This window comes from Lagopus muta, chromosome 3, assembly GCF_023343835.1.
Source record: "Lagopus muta isolate bLagMut1 chromosome 3, bLagMut1 primary, whole genome shotgun sequence".
NCBI lineage: Eukaryota > Metazoa > Chordata > Aves > Galliformes > Phasianidae > Lagopus > Lagopus muta.
Window position 1 is genome coordinate 34,379,588 of NC_064435.1, and position 22,065 is coordinate 34,401,652.

At 39.5% G+C, this 22,065-nt stretch overlaps 1 protein-coding gene across 7 annotated transcripts in view; it reads left to right on the forward strand.

The window, feature by feature from the left end:
* Positions 1–21,236, forward strand: part of PDE7A (phosphodiesterase 7A) — a 73,806-nt gene extending 52,570 nt beyond the window's left edge. For 6 of the 7 annotated variants that reach the window (XM_048938760.1, XM_048938763.1, XM_048938759.1 and 3 more), the window contains 10 exons: positions 6,983–7,134; positions 8,846–8,909; positions 11,189–11,284; positions 14,256–14,356; positions 15,531–15,662; positions 15,950–16,041; positions 16,653–16,797; positions 17,601–17,697; positions 18,599–18,679; positions 20,272–21,236. In XM_048938760.1, coding sequence (XP_048794717.1) covers positions 6,983–7,134; positions 8,846–8,909; positions 11,189–11,284; positions 14,256–14,356; positions 15,531–15,662; positions 15,950–16,041; positions 16,653–16,797; positions 17,601–17,697; positions 18,599–18,679; positions 20,272–20,483 — 1,172 coding nt within the window. In that variant the 3' untranslated portion in view covers positions 20,484–21,236. The remainder of the gene's footprint in view (positions 1–6,982; positions 7,135–8,845; positions 8,910–11,188; positions 11,285–14,255; positions 14,357–15,530; positions 15,663–15,949; positions 16,042–16,652; positions 16,798–17,600; positions 17,698–18,598; positions 18,680–20,271) is intronic. The other variant, XM_048938762.1, reaches the window with a different exon arrangement.
* The last annotated feature ends 829 nt before the right edge of the window (positions 21,237–22,065 follow it).

The window sequence follows — 22,065 nt, forward strand, 5'->3', positions numbered from 1 at the left end:
GTAGTATCTGCCATGTAAATGTATAGCTGGCTTTATTATGGAAGAACTGTGAGAGGTTAATTCCATGAAAAAAGAGAAGAAATTCTATTTAGGTCTTTTTTTTTTTTTTTTTTTTTAGAAGGAATTTCCTCTGATGGACCTGTGGATGTCAAACTTCAGTTTGATATTCAAACCTAAGGGAGATCTATCTTTCAATTTTTAAAAATTTCTTTTTGTTGTTAATGGCAGTTTATAAGTGATATCACTAGTTAAACTTTTTATTTTGGTAATAGTAAACTCAATTTTTATCATGGCTAACTTATTTATATTTTGGGCTCTAGCACAGAAAACATGAAGGTAAAGTTCATATGTTTGATGGTTTTATTTTGACCAGGGCCATGAATCTTTATTTTTTGCATTTAAATCAAGCTGAGGTGTTTCTCTAGGATTTAGTTTCTATAAATAAAAATCATACTAAAGGACCATGAAGTTGTCATTTGTCCTCTTGCTGTTCTTCCTTACTATACAAAGGATACAAACATGCAGGAAATAAATACTGGTCTGTAGGTAGTCCTGACTTTTTCATATTAATTTTGTAATCCCCCCATTGTGAGGGGGAGGAAAAATACTGAGTATCCCCGTGAAATGTAATAGTTATTTGCTTTAACTTCTCGTGAAGTACAGCACACTTAAAAGATTGGAAGTGAGAAGATTAAAATAAGCGTCTTGGAATGCAGATGAAATCTGTTGCAAGGAGGCAACTTGCATTACTTTATTTTCTTAGTGTGTATGCATGTATAAGCTAAAATAACTGATGTTATTAAACAGGAGAGTTCATTTTTTCCTGTATTTTGGAGCACTTTGTCATTTTTTATTATATCAGTTCTGTAGGATTCCTAGAAACAAGAATATGGCTATTGTAATAATAATGAAAAAATAATTGGGGGAAAAAAAATTGATTTTCTAACTTGAGGTGAGAAAATGAAGATTTAAGAAAGAATGTCGTAGAGTTACTGTTGGCTAGACAGACAGTCTTCTGTCTTGTAGCCAAGCCACTTCTGAATGCTGAAACTTCCTTCTTAACAGTTCCCACATCCTGACTTTGCTTTCATGTCATATATGCTTATTTATTTTCTCATTCTAATTTGCCCTCAAACTGTCCTTATCTCTTAAAAACAACTGGTCAGTATTAGACTTTAGGAAGACACACTGAAGGCTGCAAATGAAATGTAGTATTCTTGGGTTAAGAGGGGGAATGTTTTTGTAGTATGTTTTGTCTTGAGCAAATGTGATACGTTTTTGACTCAGCTTCTTTCCACTGTGAATACTTTGATCTCTGTTTTTTTTGTAGGTTCTCTAATTGCTAATGATAGAAGAGGGCAGGCTGACATTCTCTTACTAATTGCATACACAAATGGAAAATTAGTTTTCTTTTTTTTTTTTTTTTCCTGTGCCAGGAGTTTAAAGTTTCAGTTGCACCATTGTATAATTCCTGCTTTACAGACTCCCGTGAACTTATTTTTGCCGATCTGCCTGAACTCAGAGAGATCAGTTTCTTTCTAATGAAAAAGAAACTGCAAGCATGGGTACTGTCAGTGTTCCTGTGGCTTAAAAAACATTTTCTTCCTTCTATGAAAGCTAGCAATTTTCTTTTATAGTCTGCTTTTTAAATTACCTGTCAAACCTCCACATGTGACTCACGTATCCCAGAATGTCCTGTAGCAAATGTTTAATTGTCATAAAATAATTCACTTGGGTTGGTGTATAGTCCTCTTGAGTAAGATATTCTGGAAGGGCTCAGAATCTCTCATTTGGAAATTATTCCCATCATTTAGATCTGCAGTGATTAGACATTTGGTCGAGTTGCACATCCGAAGTTCAACTGAAGGTTGACATGTGGAATAAGTAGTAGTTCAGAGGGAAATACAAGTCCTCCATGTGGGGAAGGACAGCTCCAGGTACCAGTTGCCCAGCTGGCAATTAGCCTGATCAAGAAGGCCTCGGGTGTCCTAATGAGCACCAAGTTGAGTACAAACCAGCAGTGCTTCCTTGCCGCTAAGAAGGTTAATAATATCCTGGACTGCATTAGGCGCAGTATTGCTAGCAGCTCAAGGCATATGACCCTTCCCCTGTATTAGCACCAGTAAAGTGACACCTGGAGCTGTATTTTCAGTTCTGGGTTCTCCAGTACAAGAGACAGCTGGACATAATGGAAAGAGTCCAGTGAGTAGCACCTGAGATGGTAAAGGGAATGGAGCACCTCTCCTGTGAAGGAAACACCTTTCCTGTGAGAGAGCTTGGAAGCTTTCACCCTGCAGGAGAGGATTGGAGGGGGGCAGACATCACCAGTCTTTACAGTGGTGTCCAGTGATGGGAAAGTAGGCAAAGGACACAAACTGGAAGTTTCCCACAGAAATTCCTTCTTGCCGTCAGGGAAGTGCTTTGTTGCTGAGTTGGGTGATGGAGCACTGGCACAGGTTACCAAGAGGCTGTGGAGTCTCCTCCTTGGAGATAATCTGAAGCTATGTGGCTGTGGTCCTCAGCAGGATGCTCTGGTGTCCTTGTTTGAGCAGGGGTTGGGCCAGATGGACCCAGGAGCCCCTTTCAATCTTGGCTATTTCTGCTCAGAAAGCTCAAATGAAGTTGGATTTGTTGTAGCTTGCTTGAATTACATCAGCTGAAGCTGTGCTTTACAGAACCATAAGATGGTTGGAAGCTGAAATCTTCTCCCTCTTATTTAGGGAAAGGAAGAAAAAAGTAGGATTAATGTGTAAGGGTAGTTGTGTATGAGCTATGCAAATGTGATAATTCAGAGAGGTGATTATTTTTAAGTTTAATCTTAATAGCATATTCTAAAAAGTCATGAATGTTCAGCTTCACAGGAAACTGCATTTCCTTTGAAAAATTTGCCTCTGGACTCACGTTACGAGGAAAAACATTAAAAGAAATGTGTGCAAAACTCCTCAAATGACTTGAAAGTAGGTGGAATCTAGGCAAGCACAGTTGAATGATCATGCTTTGTTTTATTTCTGCTACCTACTGTGTGCTGTTCTACCAAAGACTAATAAGTGGCATCTATGACAGTTATTTGTAGCATGACATCAAAAGTAGCTTTTTGTTAACTCCAGAACTGTAAAGGACTACTTAGGATCAAGAAAACTACTTCCTCTGAAGAGCACCGATTTCCATTATTGGCGATGCTTTGTTTTACTCAGATTTAGTTAAGTTCCTTGACTTTGTACATATGGATTTGTGGACATTTTAGATATGTTTATGACCTAAGGATAATTATTTCCTATTATTTTATTTCAAGCCTGATGACCTCAGGTCTGAAATTTGGGTTTTGAGTCAATCAAGATTGAAAGAGATGATCTTACTCTCTGTAAGCAGGAGCTTCTGTATTCTGCAGGACTGACAGTGTCTCAGACTGTACCATGACATTAACAAGCTGTCTTATAAATACTGATAATACAGTATACATTTATCTGCTTGCTGTATGTAAGAATGTTGTTTTATAAGAAACTTTTCTTGTATGTAGTACATCTGCTTACATAATCAAGATATACATGTATCAGCCTCTTTGGAGGAAATGTCCTTGACCTTAATTGTGATGACTTGGAGGAAAATATTTCATGTGAAGCTGTCTGCTTTAGCTCCTTGAAAGTGATGGGAATTTTGGTATCCTGATGCTTTTCAGGGAGGTCTGGAAGACTCTACCAATTTTGTTCTTTCAATTGCTGTTAATGAGGATTGCTGATGCAAAATGCTACTGTACTTTAGGCACTGTTAGTGTGCTGTTAGTCTAATTGTTCCCATGTTTTGTTATTGTAGACTAGAAGTAAATATATTAATGAGTAAAGGTAGGGCACAAAAGACATTATAGCTACTGCAGAGAACCATTATTATGAGTAAAGCTTTATTTTGCATAGAATCAAACTATTCTCGCTAGACGTCACTGAGACTTTTAATTTAGATTGTTAATAAGTCTGTGCCTTTGCCTGTAGCATATTTTAGTCTGGCTTTTAGAACAAATATTGCAGCTGTTTATTTTACTGATGTCTAGTGTGTCTCCTTTGTGGAATGGCAAGGCGCCTGTGCTATGCATGTTTGGCTCATGGTTTTCAGAGTCTGTACTTTTGGAAAAGAGTTTTTGCTTTTACTTTGTCTTAGTATGTTTTTTCTTTCTTTTTAATCTTTTTGGGCAAAGTGAAAGAGTGTCAACATTGTTGACTCTGTTGATTGTGTGAAACTGTTGTAATGCTGAACTGTAATGCTGAAAAGAAAGTGAAGGAAAGTGAAGTTGGCCTTTAGTGCTTCAGGCTGAAGATATCTGGAGTGTTGGAAAGAAACTAGCTGTGTGTACTTTAGTCTTCAGGTTTCTGAAACAAACAGATGGACCCTTTGGATCAGGAAAGCCAAGGCGCAGGCGGAAGTGAACTTGGCGAGGAATGTGAAAAACAATAGGAAGACTTTCTACAGGTACATTGGCCATACTTTCTACAGCACAGGCCAAAGCAAGTGTACCTCCTTTGGTAAATGTAAAAGGAGAACTTGCTTCAATGGTTGAAGAGAAGGCTGAGGTACTAAATGAGTTCTTTGCCTCTGTCTTCACTGGTAGCCAGGATTCCAGTACTTCTCACATCCCTGAGCCCTGCATCCCTATACCTCTAGGTGGAAACTGGGTGGTGAATCCCCCTGTGCTGTGAGGACAGAGCAGGTCCAAGACCGCCTCATGGGACTCAATGTGTACAAGTCTGTGGGGCTGGATAGCGTGCATCCCAGGGTTCTGAAGGAGCTGGCTGAGGTGGTTGCCGAGCTGCTCTTCCTCATATTTGAAAAGTTGTGGCTGTCAAGTGAGTCCTGGATGACTGGAGGAAGGATCACGTCACTGCCATTTACAAGAAAAAGCAAAGAGGACCTGGGGAACTACAGGCTGGTGAGTCTCACCTCTGTGCCTGGGAAGATCATGGAACAGATGGAACATGCTTGATCACATGAGGAATGAGCGTGTGATCTGAGACAGCCAGCATGGCTTCACCAGGGGAAGGTCATGCTTGACCAATTTGGTGGCCTTCTATGATGGAGTGGACAAGGGAAAAGCAACTGGTCATTTACCTGGACTTAAGCAAGGCCTTTGACATGGTCCCCCACCACATCCTTATCTCCAAATTGGAGGAACATGAATTTGATGAGTGGGCCACTCAGTGGATAAGAAACTGGTTGAAAGGCCACAGACAGAGGGTTGTCATCAATGGCTCTAAGACCAGGTGGAGGCCAGTAATGAGCGGTGTCCCCCAGGGATCTGTGTTGGGACTGGTGCTCTTTAACATCTTTATCAATGACATCGAGAATGGAATCGAGTGCACTCTCAGTGAGTTTGCTGATGACACCAAGCTGAGTGGTGCGGTTGGCATGGTGGAAGGAAGGGATGCCATTCAGAGAGACCTCAAGAGGCTAGAAAAGTGGGCCCGGGTGAACCTGATGAAGTTAAACGCGGCAAAGTGCAGAGTTTTGTACTTGGGCTGGAGGAATCCCACGCATCCATACAGACTGGAAGGAGCGGTCCTTGAGAGCAGCCCTGCGGAGAAGGACCTGGGGGTCTTGATAGATAAAAAACTTAACATGAGCCAGTAGTGCCCCTGTAGCTCAGAAGGCAAATGATATCCTGGGCTCCATCAGAAGTGGGGTGGCCAGCAGGGAGAGGAAGGTGATTGTCCCCCTATACTCTGCTCTTGTGAAGCCCTGTCTGGAATAATACGTCCAAGTGTGGAGCCCCCAATACAAAAAAGACAGGGAGCTGTTGGAGGGGGTCCAGAGGAGAGCCACGAAGATGATCAGGGGACTGGAGCACCTCCCCTATGAGGACAGGCTGAGGGAGCTGGGCTTGTTCAGCCTGGAGAAAAGAAGGCTGTAGGGTGACCTCATTGCAGCCTTTCAGTACCTGAAGGGAGCCTACAAACAGGAGGGGAATCAACTCTTTGAAAGGGTTGTTAACTGCAGGATAAGGGGAAATGGTTTTAAGTTGAGGGAGGGGAGATTTAGGTTGGATATCAGGGGGAAGTTCTTTACAGAGAGAGTGGTGAGGTGCTGGAACAGGCTGCCCAGAGAGGTTGTGGATGCTCCGTCCCCAGAGGTGTTCAAGGCCAGGTTGGATGGGGCCCTGAGCAGCTTGGTCTGGTATTGAATGTGGAGGTTGGTGGCCCTGTGTGTGGCAGGGGGGTTGGAGCTTCATGATCCTTGAGGTTCCTTCCAACCCCGTGATTCTAAGAGTCTGTGAGTGAAATTGAGTACAAGCTAACATAAGTCCTCTGGATAGCTAAACTGGTTAGCATAATAAGAGTTAAACAAATCGTGTGGATTGTGCTTTGAAAATAAGCTACAAACATACGTATTCTATAGTGATATTGCTGAGAAAGCATGCAGTAAAAATAAATGTGATAGTTCTACTGGCAGAAGAGAGACTGAGTAAAATTACCTGCATCATTCAACTGTTTTTTAAAACTCTATCAGAAAAGCTAAGAAAACCTCTGGGAGCTTTAACATGTGTGTACAGTTATTTGTAATGCTCTTTTTAAATACTTTATCAGTACACTGATATTCCCTTGCTGGTGTGTGTATCTTACTTGTGTGTAATTTGCTACGGACAGGAACTGGATATACGTATATGTGGCAAAAGTTTCCCAAAAGGAATTACTTGCAATACTGTTTGTGTCTTTACCCAATTTCCATAACATTTCTGTCCTAGCTGTAGCAGTGTTCCTTAGGAAGATGCATCTTGACAATGATTTAAGTATTTGTTTTCCTTCACAGGGTGTTTAAATAGAAAACTTCCTTTTCCAAGCCATGTTTCTGCACTCACTCTTCATGGTGATCTTTAATTGTGGCTGAAACATTTGCTATGCCAACAAAAGAAACAGTGCAGTCGTACCAACCTTCCTCGAGCAGTCTCCTTTTAGTAAAGGTTTTTCAGAGACAGTATTTATTCTCTTGTCTTTTCTTATAGCAAATTCTGAAATTGAGGTGTCTGTGTCTGCGAGAAATGTGAGAAGGTTGCTTAGTTTCCAGCGCTACCTGAGATCTTCCCGTTTTTTCCGTGGTATCACTGTTCCAAATTCTTCAAACATTTTAGATGATGATTATAATGGACAAGCAAAGGTTGGTTGCTTAATTTAATTTTTATCTCCGTTTTATTAAGTATGCTTCTTTATGTTTACTCACATATAAATATATTTTGTTAAGAGGCAGTGCAAGTAAATATGAGTTTTAAGCATGTATTTTCATATGTGTATGTATGTGTGCATTTATCTGAGTATAGCTTTATAAAATGTGGCTTCTGACAAACCTCTTCCAAGCTTAGTGGGATAATTTTTATAGCTTATACACTTTTGTGGCTTGCAGTTTTTTGAATGGCAAATAAAGGCTACGCTGTGATAGTTAAAGAAAAAGTGAAGAAAAGAAATGGTAACTGTATTTAGCAAATGGGGTAGAGCAATTTGGACTACCTCTTACCCTCCCTCTCCTTTTCCTTTTAATCTAATTTCATTAGTGAACATCTGGAGGAGTGACTAGCTACTACTGAAAGCTCAACAGAACGTATTAATTTGTCAGAAGATTATGCCAAAATGATATTTCTATATGCAATTCTTCTAGAAAAGTGTGATAGCTGTAACATACTTGAGCTACACTAGAGCAAACTGTTAAGACAGGCGATAGTAAATTGTTAGCTGGATGAAGGGCTAGTGAATTTGGAAACAGGAGAGATGTAGTGCTGACAGGGGAGGAGTAGGAAAAGTTTATAGGTTGTTAAGAGCCCAAAGGCTGTGTCTTGCTACTGATTGTATATAATGCTTTTTGTTAATAACTTTTATGCACAAAAGGAATATCCTTGTAATACAGTGCGCTGATACTGAATGGGGTCAGGCTACAGTATAGGAATAATCTGATAACTTTAAGGATGGATTTGAAGAATACACATGTAATTCGACAGCAGAAAGATCTTGTTAATGTTGTGTATTTCTTCTGGTAACTCAGTTTGAGTGGTTGGTAGAGAAAACCTAGCATGTAGTACCAGGAGTACAACTACACATTTAATGAGAGTCTGAGAAAGCAAGCATGCTGGGCAGGTAATTCTAATGGAGGTAGGGGTAGAAAAGGTGGTGACCTAAACTGAGGCCTTGAAAGTGCCGGGTTATTGTCCATCTGTGTTCATGAAAGCATGTATAGCAGCTGTGAAGTGGTAGTCCAGTGTAAAGTGAGAAGATGGTTTCTAATGGAGAAATTATAAGCTTTTCTTACTTTCTTACGAAAACATCTAGGTAGTATTTTCCCCATTTATACAAAAAGGGAAAGTGAGAAATTAAAGGACGACTTACAGATTATTACTTTGTCACAAAAATTGAAGTGGAAGATCTGGAAGAGATCTTGTGACAGAAGGTTGGAAGTCATCTGACAGAGTTTTGTGATCAATACATCTGTTAAGATGATTGCATGAAATGTCAAGCGTGGGCCTCTTAAGGTGTCTCAATTTTATTTTCTAAGTTTGAACAGTTATTTTGTCATGCTGCTTCTGCTTCTAACCTAATTGTCTTAAATTGTCATACTACTTTTATGAAAATGATGAGAGGATGAAGGGGAAGTCTCAAATTTTACTGTTGAGATGCTTCTCAAATTTCAGTCTTTTAATTTGTAGCGTATATTTTGAAGTTTCCCAATTTTCAGACAAATTGAATATTTACAGTACTGTTTTTGTGTGTAGAAATTCAGAGACCGATGCAAGTCCTTAAAAGCTTAAATACTCCTCTGGCCTATAGGAAGATAGGCACACACTGAGGGGAAAAAGAATTAAAACTATTGTGTTTTCTTTCAGTGTATGTTGGAGAAGGTTGGGAACTGGAATTTTGATATCTTTCTTTTTGATAGACTGACAAATGGTGAGTTTGCTTTTCTCTTGTGTTTTTATCTCCTAGTATAACTTAGCTGTTGCTCCTACATTGTGGTATTTGGTAGCTGGTTCACTAAAAAGCATTCATCAGGGAGTACTTTCTGCTTTAACAGTCTTCAATATAAATTCTGATTTGCCATGCCACTCTGTTAAAATGCCATTAATGTCAGTACTGATAATAATCACTGATTTATAGAAGATGCCCTTGTACTTCATAGGTGGTATTCTTTCTCTTTTTTTTTTTTTTTTTTTTTTTTACTGTAAGTAGTATTTAATATAAATTGACCATCTTGCTCATTTAATCTATTTTTTAATTATGGAATGGTGTTAATTTAAAGATCTGTGTGCAAAAGGTCGGTTGCAGTGAATGACTACTTTTCTGGATAAATTGAATTTTGGGTAGAACAGTTGTGTTAGTATTACTTTACAGCACAATAAAAAGGCAAAATAGTATGAACACATTGTAGTTATGACATCTGGTAGAATACCTAGAGAATTAGGAGGTGAGCAGACATAAACTGCTGTATATATGTTTACACAAAATACAAAAGGAGAACAGATTATGGTTTTGCTATACCCATTACAAGTGGCAGTAGGAAAGAGTTGGTTAAAAACTAAATCAAATGAAGTGTTGTGAAGCTACAGATAGTCAGTTGGGAAAGAGATCTGTAAATATGCTGGAAAGGAGGTGGACTGCTGTAGTGGACAGAGAGAACGTTTGTATTGTAATATGGAGCAATGGAAAGAAGAAATAGATGGGTGAGTCCAAGGAAACTGGTGCTTGTGCCAGTGGAAAGCTCCTGGAGCCTGGACTGTGAGCAGGGAGCAGCTGGTACCTTTTTTCTGTCAGTCAGAAGGAGTTGTTAGCAGAGATACAGTTAGTTTGTTTGCAGTTTGGCAGGAAGGCATGGAAACTAAGTTCAGAAAGCAAAATAGAGCACCACGTTGCTATTTTGTTAAAAGCATGCTTGACTTACCTAGAGTAAAAGTAGTATCCTCACATTTTGATGTAAAGCGAAACATGAATATAGAAGTGGAAACAGTGGGGATTCTTACAAAGATAGGGCTTGTATGGATGATCATAAACTCTAACTCAAAAAGCAGTTTGTACAAAGTAACTTGTTTGTAGTAGTGATTAAAGATTAGTGCAGCAGAAGGGGAGTGATCTAAAGTCCTCCTTTTGATACCGAGCCTTTTTTGTCGAAAGTATGCATTTTGTTCAGATATATTTCCAGTACACTGTGCAGCTTCTATTGTGGAAGCCTTTCTTGAACCATCCTCTTTGCATCCTAATTTTGTTGTTTTAAGAGCATGTTGGGAACAGTGACGTTCTTAAGGGTAGAACATTCAACATTGCTGTACATGCAGCTTCACCCAGTGAGCTGCCCTGGGCAAACTTGTAAAAAAAAAAAAAAAGAGTTGCTCAGTAAATGCTGTTTAAATAAATGTGTATCTTACAGAGAGGAAGTGGCAGGCACCCTTAAATACTTCAAGCAGATGATAAGTTAGATTTATCAGAATTGTTTGTCCTTTTGTATCTCAGTTTCTGCCTGGGCTAGATTATCTGATTCCTGCTAAATGAGATTGTCAGAGTAAATGTACCAACCCTGAGTAATTCTTCACTACGTACTGTTTGCAGAGTAAATAATTTGCAAGCTATTTCAGGTAAACAGTAAACATGCAGCTATTTCCCTGGCTTTTACAGCTTTGTCTGTTTTATCACTGTACGTGGTTGCAATATTATCGCTGTGAGCAGGTGAAATGTATTACAAGCTTTTAATGTACATTTCCTAGAGAAATGTAGAACTTTTTATTAGATTTCTGGCTGAAATAAGGAATAGTTTCCTACACACAAAAAAGATGAAAATGCATGACAGCATACGTGCAATGTGCATGATTGAGATGATTGAGCTTTTTGTTTTTCTGATGGTTTCTGTATTCCTTTTTGAGCTGTGTGTCCATCTATAAAAATAATGATGCAACATACCACTAAGTTGAATACTGTTGTAATGGATTTGAACGTTTAAACTTCTTGCTTTTTTAATGTTGGTAACATTTTCCTCCTGTCATTTGGCAGTGAACAATATTGGCAGTCACTAGAGGAGTCAGCTAATGGAATCTTGTCATGCAAGAAGATTTAAGTATTTATCATGGTGTAGAAAAATTTGCTTATGTAATTTTTGTGTCCAATTTGTTTGAAATACGTTTCTTGTGAAAGTCACTGATTTCATGACTTCCAATGAATTAGTATTTTCATCTTATTTTTAGGAAACAGTCTAGTCAGCTTAACCTTTCATCTGTTTAATCTTCATGGACTAATTGAACACTTCCAGTTAGATACGATGAAACTCCGTAGATTTTTGGGTAAATACAGCTTTTTATTATGATGAATATTGCTGTTTATCCGAATTTTCATGCCTTAACTGAAGTGCTGGTTGTAGTTCAGCAATAAGGTTTGAAGAGTGCCAACCCTGTCCAGATCGTACAGTAATTTTAACTGTATCAGTTGAGAGAAAATCTCTCAAGTTTCTGTGAGTATAGATGTTTCCATGTTAAAACCAAGCAAGTATGTTTATGGCAGATGCTATATTGTTTTTATTGAATCTAAATTTCAGGAATGAATGTGAATTCATTCATGTGACAATTCTATTGAGAAAGACAGACTGCTCCTTTATTTGGTGCAATTTTCATCTCTTTTAGCTTTTGTTTTTGAAATTCTCCATATAATTTCATAACTATACTGATCAGACCACGTTGGCCAATTTGATGCTATGTCTTGCTGAAGCCCTCATACAAATACTCACTGTGCTGTAGGTGTACTGTCTCCATAAACAGGGCATGAGCTTGTTGCTGGGCTGTGTGTGCCTGTGGCACTGGAAGGCTTCAATGGAAAGAACTGTAAATACAACATTGAGCATTCAAGCATTCAAACTTCCACTTGTCAGCTGAAGGAGCTGCATCCCTGTGCCACAGACAGACCCCGGTGTGAGGCTTCCATCATTCATTCATTTCTTCTGTGATGGCACCTTTTATTTAATTCTGTGGAATGGGATGCTGATTTCTAATGGAGCAGGAGGAAGAGGTTTCTGATCCCTCTTAGCAGAGTTTCTCAGTTTCAGAGAAAACAGTGTTGTGGTTCTGAAGCTTATCATTTAACAGGGAAGACAACCATGTTCAGTTGGCTTTTCTCCACTTTCAAATAATGGAATGTTTTTGTTTTCATCGTTTCTTTCTTGAGGATTTTTAATTGTTCTGTCGTGAGTTTAATCTTTAAAAAGGAGCTCAACTCCTTCCGGCATTAAAAAGACACAGAAGCTGACCTTGAGGACTGGTATTCGGATAGATGTGTGCAGAAAGCAGTTAAGAGAAATCTGATTTTGAGCTGTTGAAGTTGTAACTGAGTGTGTTTGGTTCTCAGCTTGCTTATCCTCTGGCTTGTGGAGATTTATCAAAGGAGTATTTAACTTGAAGTGAAACTCCAGATAGGAATAACTGGATTAGTTGATCAGAATTCAAAACTGTAAGCCACTAAAATGGTGTGAGACTGTGGGAGAAGGCAACATTTTATTCTAAAACTGAAATCAATCATCACTTTCTTTTTGTTACTGCCTTCTACTTAACAGCAGTAACAAAACATTTCTTAGCTCTGCCCCAGCCCATCTGTTGAATCAAGGAGCTTTTCTGCAAGTAATGCTTCTTGGCATTAAATCATTCTTTTCTTTTGTTGCCCTTTACACCCTAGGTCATAGTAATCTGAAGGGAAAATTTCAGATGGCTGATACTTCATGTACTCCCCAGTGCCCCACAAAATCCATCTTGTTTGAGAACTTACTAGAATCTTTTTTTTAAGAAGAGAAATCTGGTTTTAGTCCTTAGTGGAACCTTAATATTTTATTTTGTGTATGTGTGTATATGTACATATATGTATGCATACATTAACACACACATATATATATATATATTTGCTTATATGCACACACAGTCTTTCTGTGATTTCAAAAGGTTATCTGGAGATTGACCAGTTCCTCTTGTATGCTTTCAATTTCTTATTCCACATTCAAAGAGAGAGAAAATACAAGGCAAATACTGTCCTTGTTCTACTTTATTAAAATAAGTTAGAAGTATTCCAGACTTTGAGTATCTGGACCATCTTATGAAACCTTAAAAACAGAGGATTAAATGATGGGCATCTTCACTCATTTGGTAGACATAAGGAATATGTGAAAGTGAGGTCTACCTCAGGTTAACAGAGCCCAGAGATGCTTATTTTCTTTATTATTGTCCATATGAGGTTTCAGCAGTGTGCCAAATGCCAGCTAAATTACAAGTGGTTACAGTTTTTTGGCTTTTCATAAGCCACGAATCTTCACAAATACGATGCACTGCTCTAACATTACAGTCACAATCACATGGAGAGTGCTGGCATGTAAACTGGGTAGGAAAAGATGTTTGGATGGGAATGACAGAGTGTAGTCAGCCAGGAAAGTGTTCTTCTGAGGTTGGCTTGGATGAACTAATGTGTCATCAGGCAAGACTTTGCAATTTAAAGTATAGTTTGATTGCTGCTCTTCAGATCTTCTCTCTATCCTTTTAAATGTTACAGTTCTTTTACGCTTTGTATTCAAGCTTATGTGGATATTCTTTAAAATGTTGTACATATGTTCAAAGACAGTCAGGAAGATAGAGGAGAAAAACAAGGAAGAAGATAAGGAGGAAATATTAATCTTAGACGATGACCTGACTTGCCACTCCTAATGGCACTGACTTGACACCTAATGAGATTCCTTTCTAAATTGTATATAGGCTTAAAATTCCCTAAGTACACGAGCAGTAGAAAACGCCCGTACTGCATAGAGGTGGCTTCTCATGACCACTGTAGGAAGAGGAAAGAAAAGCACTCCCTATGACAGTAAAACACTGCCTACTTCCTCTGATTTGTCTGTTTTCAAGGCATGATGTTTAGTCATCCCAGTGCTTTGGTTCATAGTATCATCTTCATTTTTATGCTTGGTTGCCTCAACATTCAAGCAGGCTAGGTTTTCAAAGGGAGACTTCCTTGGAAGTCAAAGCATCTCAGATAATATATTGATTTCAAGTTGTATAATACTTTCTCTGAGATGGCTTTACATGTAGCTCATTTCTTGCGGAAAAGTTCCCTCACATAAAAATCTTTTATGCTTGGTTTTGGTTCAACTGACAATTCACTGACTTTGACACTTTCATGCGTGTGTAACTTGTGATGTTGCATATTTCTGTGCCTAACAAGGAGATGTAAAACGATACATGAAAAAATTGCTGTTTTATTTAAATTTAGATATTTGTTATTTTCCTGCAGTTATGGTTCAAGAAGATTATCACAGTCAGAACCCTTATCATAATGCAGTTCATGCTGCTGATGTGACTCAGGCCATGCACTGTTACTTAAAAGAGCCTAAGGTAAGGAAGCATTCTCAGTTATACATATGGAAATACATGCGTTGAATCATAGAATCATAGAATTGCCCAGGTTGGCAGAGACCCTAAAGGTCATCAAGTCCAACCACAACCTAACCATACTAGCTAACTCTAACAGCCCTCTGCTAAATCATGTCCCTGAGCACCACATCCAAGCAGTTTTCAAATGCATCCAGGGATGGTGACTCAGCCACCTCCCTGAGGAGCCTATTCCAGTGTTGAACAACCCTTTCTGTAAAGAAGTTTTTCCTGATATCCAACCTAAACTTACCCTGGTGCATCTTAAGGCCATTTCCCCTCGTCCTGTCACCAGTGAGAAGAGACCAACCCCACTCTCACTGTAAGCACCTTTCAGATATTGGAAGAGAGCAGTAAAGTCTCCCCTCAGTCTCCTTTTCCCCAGACTGAACAGCCCCAGTTCCTTCAGTCTCTCCTCATAGGCCAATTTCTCCAAGCTCTTCACCAGCCTTGTTGCCCTTCTTTGGACCTGCTCCAGCACCTCAATGTCCTTTCTGTATTGAGATATTAAGGTGCCCAAAACTGAACACAGTGTATCGTGTACACATACAGTTTTTACTATAAAAGCAAAAAAAAAAAAAAAAAAAAAAAAAAGCCCCCCCAAAAAACAAAGCAAACAGCCTCCTTTCCCCAAACTCACCTTTTTATCACAACAACAAGCAGGGCTGGTACCCAGTGTGCCTTTAAGGCACACGGTTTGGTAGCTCTGAGCATTTTTTAGTGTAATACTGTTGATGAATGCTTTGTAATGCTTCAGATAGAAGTATGGGATTGGTATCATTAGTAACATCTACAGTTACTGGTTCTGCTGCACCACCATGATAAAGATGGGGTGTAGTAGATGGTAAATGCAAAAGGGCATATAACATCCTGTCCTTGCAGGGAGTTGCAGCTTTTCACTTTTGTACATGCAATACTGTCCTCTGTTTTAGTGCAAATTAGGCTTTCCTCCTGTGTTTAGGACTTAAACAACAACAAAAAACGGAGACTGAGTAGAATATTGATTTCACATTATTTAACTATTCATTGAATTCCTGTTGGCTTTTAACTACTAAAAAAGAAACCATAAATGTGACGCTGGTGCAGGTATGGCCACGCTTGTATTGCTGACAGGATTCTGTCTGTTATTACCTTACAGCTGTCCGAATCCTTAACTCCGTGGGATGTTCTGCTCAGTTTAATTGCAGCTGCCACACACGATTTGGATCACCCAGGCGTTAACCAACCTTTCCTAATTAAAACAAACCATTACTTAGCAACTTTGTATAAGGTAAGAAGAAAATTCGTTGCTTTGAAATCGGGTTTGGAGAATTTCGGAGGAGAACAGAAGAGGAATATAAATTGTGGTGTCTTTAGCTTCTTGTAGGTGTGAATTGAAAGAGTGTTTCCATGCCCCTGGGATAAAACTGTGAGCTGATGAAGTATTCAGGATGTGAGAGACTTGGTTCTCTTATAAACAAACAAAGAAACAAGCCCTCTGTGTGGTGCAGCTGTTAATGTAAGGCATTCAATTACAAAAAAGTCACTGATACCTGTGATATCTACTGTCATTTGCAGAATACCTCAGTATTGGAGAACCATCACTGGAGATCAGCAGTGGGGTTGCTGAGAGAGTCTGGTTTATTTGCACATATGTCATTAGAAAACAGGTATGTTGATACAAAGTAATTTGTCTTAGTTTAAGGTGCAAGTAAGCTGTATCTGAATAAAGAGAACATTAGAAAACAAACAAAGTTATTGCATGGCAGTTCATTACCTAAATTTGGTATCTGGACCTTTTTAATAATCCCTTGCTGCTGGGGTAGAGCAGTGCAATGCAGAACTTGGAACACAACATTCAGTGTGAGCACACTGAAGAGGTGTATAACTATAACTGTATTGACTATAAGTCAAGCACCTGGTTATGTTAAAGCTTTTCTCGTTCTGTCACTGCAATTGTAGTTTAGCACAGAACCTTCTTAGCTGTGTTAACAATCAGTACACTTTGAACAATTAATTTGTGTGTATTTGGGGGAAAAACAAACAAAAATCCAAATCTGTTGTTCTGAAAGCTGCCAATGAAATGTCCCAATATTTGTTTGGAAGTGGCAGGAAAAACAAAAGAAGAAACTGCTGTGAAAATGCTGATCAGTAAGCTTGTGACTTGCACCTGCATAATAATGAATATGACTAAAACAATCCCACACACAACCAGTGTGAATCTAGTGATAGCTATTGTTCTTTGTTACCCTCTCTGAATACTTGGTGCCACTGATTTCAGGCAGCTGATGGAAAGCCAGATAGGTGATCTCATTCTTGCCACAGACATCAGTCAGCAGAATGAGTATCTGTCCATGTTCCGATCCCACCTGGATAGAGGAGATCTATGTTTAGAGGATGCGAACCACCGTCACTTCATTTTACAGGTGATTTTTTTTTTGTTATGTTTTTTAAAAACATGATTTTAATTTCAAAAATAATTAACATGATAAATACTACTACTTCTAGGCTATGTTAAATGAAATAAATACCTTCAGTTGTTTTGTTTCACTACAAAAAGGTTGTTCCCTCCACTTAGGTCTCCTCCCTTCCTCCTAGCATGTAGCCCCAGAGATATCACATGCTGGTAATCTGGAATCTTAGAGCTGTTAAGATAAGGAGAGATGCACTTCTAAGAACTAGATTTTGCATTCTGATGACTCCAGCACAGTCTCAGAACTGTGAAATGCTTTGTTAGAACACGTTTCAGCAAAGAAGAAAAAAAAAGTACAACTAATTGAATCAGCTTCATACCTTCAGCTTCATAGGTGTATGTATCATTAGATCTGTTCTGTGGACTGCAAAAGAAATCGGACAAACAGATGAGAAGTTCTGTCCTTTGCAAACCATTACAGAAGATGTAAACTTAAGAGGTAGAAACACAAAATACTGTTTGCTTACACTGACGCTTCTGAGTTTGTTGCTGCCTCCTTCATTAGTACATATACTAAATGTAATGCCCTTGAAATGCTTTGACTTGCCTTAATTTTGGTATTGCTCAGAGATGAACACAAGATCTAATTGTTTCCCATGTGTTTAAGTGTGATTATAGAATGCAACCAGAGGGAAGCACAAATGTCAGGTAGGTTTGTTGTTTGCAAAATGTCTGCTGCCAGAAATAGGGAACTGGAGATATTGTTGGAAGGAAAGGGGCAGTGGGGTGGCCTAACGCTGTGTATTAACTTCCTAGATGGCTTTGAAGTGTGCAGATATTTGTAATCCGTGTCGGACTTGGGAGCTGAGTAAGCAGTGGAGTGAAAAAGTAACAGAGGAGTTCTTCCATCAAGGCAAGTGAGAGTATGGGTAGCTGATGATGTATTTATGGTGTGGAGAAAGCAATCATGAGTCATAGCTGCATGCAAATAAATAGTGACTTACATTTATGACTAATACAGATCTACAGTACAGTGTGGGATTTTTTTCCTGTACTGGTTGTGTTTCTTGGAAAAGGCTGGTGCTACTGACACCTGGTGAAAACCACTGAAGAGTTCTGAATGCAGAATGGCAGGTTCAATAGATCCTCCATCCTGAAAGGTGCATCAGATGAATAATCATGTTCAGTTTACGTGTTCCTGCTGCTTTCAGTAAGTTAGGAAATATATTCTTGCCAGATCTTGTATATTAAAAATTTCCCTGGCAATGAGGGCCTGTTGGTGAGCAGGAAGAAGCTAGGAAAGAGATTCTGATAAAGCAGTAGCTATAACTAGATGGACAACATTTGATGAAGCTTTTAATTGACAGATGGAAGACATGAATTTTGTCCACTGTTACTGAGTTCTTTTAATAATAAAGAACCTGTGCTTCTCCTTTTTCAAGGGTGGTTTATCTTGATTTGAGAAATGCTAATGTGCACAGCTATGAAAAATGGAGAGCTGAGTTCTTGAGCGCTGAGATGTGGAACTTACTGTCAGAGGAAGATATGTGGAAATGTAACAGCAAATTGCCCTTAGTGAGAAATTCCTGAAGGCCAAACTGTTGTCTTCTGTGTAGCAAAGTGGGATGAGGGGGTCTTAATTTGTCATTTCAACTGCAGCCCAGGAGTTTTTGCAAGGAAGTATGTTCAGGAATCCAGTGATTTGTTGCTTTTCATTCATTACTGCTTGTGTGATTAAAAAAAACCCAAAAAACAAAAAACCTGTTATTGGACCTGTTGACTTAACCTGTTGTATTATACTTCTGCTTCTTTAGGAGATATTGAAAAAAAATATCACTTGGGTGTGAGTCCACTTTGTGACCGACAGACGGAGACCATTGCCAACATCCAGATTGGTAACTGCAGTTCTGTGTATTTCAGTAGATCCCATTCAGAATGTGCATTGGAGAAAATACCAGATCCGTATGTTTGCTGCAAGCTTTGCCTGGTCTGTCTGTGTGCACTTCACAGGAGGATTCCAGCTCTCTGATTTAGCTTTCTGGAATGCTAGCAGTCAGTTTAAATACAGCCTTAGTAAGGGCAGTCGATACTGAACTGATAGAGAACCACAGAGACATGAAATTACTGCTAACTCCAGTTGGATTTAAAATAGCAGGAGGGCTGACTTGCTTATTAAGTAGTTTATGTAGATTGAATAGGAATCTTTTCAAACCTTGCAAAGAATAATATATTTAACCATAACTGTACTATGAGTTGTGTTTGAAATTGGAGATTGAGAAGATCTCATCTGTTCAATCAGCTGCAAGTCTAATTTAGAATGTTGGAAAAATCATGCTTTTGTAATTTACAGACAGAACCAAGCACAACTTCAGCAGTCTTACATTTGTTTGTGTGAACAGGTACTGCAAATAGGTGCAGCAAAAATAGAAATCATGCAATGGTTTATGGTCAGATTGGCTTAGAATGAATTAAATGTATGTTGTTGTTCTGTATCCTTTTCAGGTAAAAATTTTTTTCTGATTGTGCTTTTCAGTATTTTTAATCAGGTTTATATTGTGATAAGAATCAGCTTTTCTTATTCTTCCCACCCATGTTTAGATCATTTATGAGGTAATTTGTTAGAAAAACTATATTTCTAAAAGAGATTTATTGTGTAGTTTATGTGACTTAGTTATTGATTAGATAACTAAGATTTAGATTCACTCTCCCTGTTCTCTAATATTTTCCTTTATTTGCTCACTGTTCTGGAAAAAAAAATAATCTTGTAATCTAGTATTAGTTGGTCCAGTGGAGGGCCACAAGGATGTCTTATGGAGACAGGCTGAGGGAGCTGTAGGGGTTGCAACTAGATGAGGGGCCTTCCAACCTCTCTGGACAGCCTGTTTCTGTGCTCTGTCACCCTTACCATAAAGAAGTTCTTCTACATGCTGTGTTTGAGTTTTAGGCCATTACTCCTTGTCTTATTGCTATGCACCACTAAGAGCCTGGCCTCATCCATTTGCCTCCCTCCTCCTCCCTTTAGATATTTACAAACATTTATCAGATCCCTTCTCAGTCGTCTTTTCCCCAGGCCCATGTTACCATGAGACCCATGTTACTCAGCCTTTCTCCCTATAGGAGGTGCTTCAGGCCTTTATTCACCTTTGTGGCCCTCCACTGGACTCCTCCTAGGAGATCCCTGTCTTTTTTGAGGTGAGGAGCCCAGAACTGGACACAGTAGTCTAAATGTGGCCTCACCAGGGCAGAGTAGAGGAGAAGGATCACCTCCCTTGGCCTTCTTGGCCACAAGAGCACACTGCTGGCTCATCACCAACCTGTTGTCCACCAGGACAACAGAGCTTCTCCACAGAGCTCCTCTCCAGCAGGTCATCCCCCAACCTGTACTGAATGCAATACTCGGCATGGTTTAGCTTATTGTTATATCTTGAACTATGTAGTTTCTGTCCCTGCTTTTCTCACGTGGCTGTGTGTGTTTGCTGTTTTGAAGGCTTCATGACCTACCTGGTGGAGCCACTGTTTGCAGAGTGGGCCCGCTTCTCCAACACGCGGCTGTCGCAGACGATGCTTGGCCACCTGGGACTGAACAAGGCGAGCTGGAAGGGGGTGCAGAGAGAACAGTCCGGCGGCGGGGAGGATGCTGACCCTGCCTTTGAGGAGATGGACTCAGACATATTACCTCAGGAACCTCGATTGTCCTGACCTCAGCCCTCATGACAAAACTGCCTCTTCTCTCGGTGTCTGCACAGCTGGATTAAAGGAGATATTTGCTCGCCCGAGGTCTTGGTAAAATGATGCCAGCATTATTTATTATTTCCAAGTTTTCCTTCGACACAGACATTTGAACCTGATTTTTTTTTAACTGCGAGATCTGAACATAGAGCAATATGCATATGCCTCGGTTGGTTTTCGTTCGGAACCTTGAATATGCAAAGCACAGCGGTGACCGAGCCTTGGAGGAACAGTACGAAGGCTTCATTGTGCCACACCTTTGTTTCTTCTTTAGTGAAATCTGAAACACGGTCTTCAGACCTAAGACTTGAGATGGATCGTTCCACTTCCTCGGAGTTTAGCGAGACTTGCATGAATGTGTTGGGAGCATACCTTCCACTCAGTCCCTGTTTTAATACGGAAATGTGAAGTGCCCATCCTCTGCTGCCTCTGGCAAGACTTGATGTTTACAAACGTACTCTGAAACTATGGGTTCTAGACTTAACCTTTGCGCATGGCTGTGAAGGAACCACTAACCTGGGTTTTTTGCTTTTTTAAAAGAAAAAAGATCAAATCCGAGACTGCAGCTCTTGTTTTTTGGATGCCGGAAAAGCCTCCCATTTGCCATAATTTTGTTTGTGCACTGGGAACTGAGCATTCATCATAGAGCACAGCCAAGCTTTACTCCAGTGCTGTATGGGAATGCAGTTTTTTAAAAGCGGAAAACACGTCAGAATTCGGGAAGGGGAGGGGGGGGGTGGGGGGGGGGTTGGGGGGCATCTGAACTGCATTGCGATTCTGCAGTGGAAACATTGCATGTTGTTTTCACTATTGTACACTTGAACTGCACATGCAAGAAAAAAAAACAAACAAAGGTGGAATGTCTCAACACCATCATCAGCTCAGGGTATTTGCCAATCTGAAATAAAGCGGGATGGGAAGCGTGTCCTTCAGAACAAGGGTACAAATGCCCCTTTGCTGCAGTGTGTGTATGTGTGGGTGCGTGAGTCTGTGTGGGGGGTGGGGGGGAGTGGGGTGGGAGGGTCTGGGCAGGGTTTGAAAGGCAGCATTTTATTTTATTTTTTTTTTTTAATTTATTCTTTTAGAATGTGACAATTTCATGAAACAGCCACATCGGGGAGGAAACTGTAACAGATTGCTACAGATGCCTTAAACTATGCACAAAGCTAAGTGACCAAATTTGTTTGTGATTTGAAGGAAAAAAGAAAAAATAAAAAAAAAAAGAAAAATTACAAAAAAAAAAACCCCACAACCAAGTGCATTGTTTACCTGTTCCTCCCTCTGCTGAAACATCGCCCGTTGGTGGGGTTTGGATGGGAAAAGGAGAAAATGTTTTTCTAGGACAAAATTAAAGGACTAATTTTAAACTTAACAACATTCCATTTTTGTAATTTGTTTGACATCGTTTTCAGTACAGTAAGCACAACTGTAAGCTGATTTGAGAAACTGGTGCTTTCTTTTAGTTCACTTGTATTTCCCTGTTATTCTTGTAAAAGACTGTTTATCGATTCTGTTTACAGTTTGTCGCAACAGCCATTTTTGGGAGAGAGCT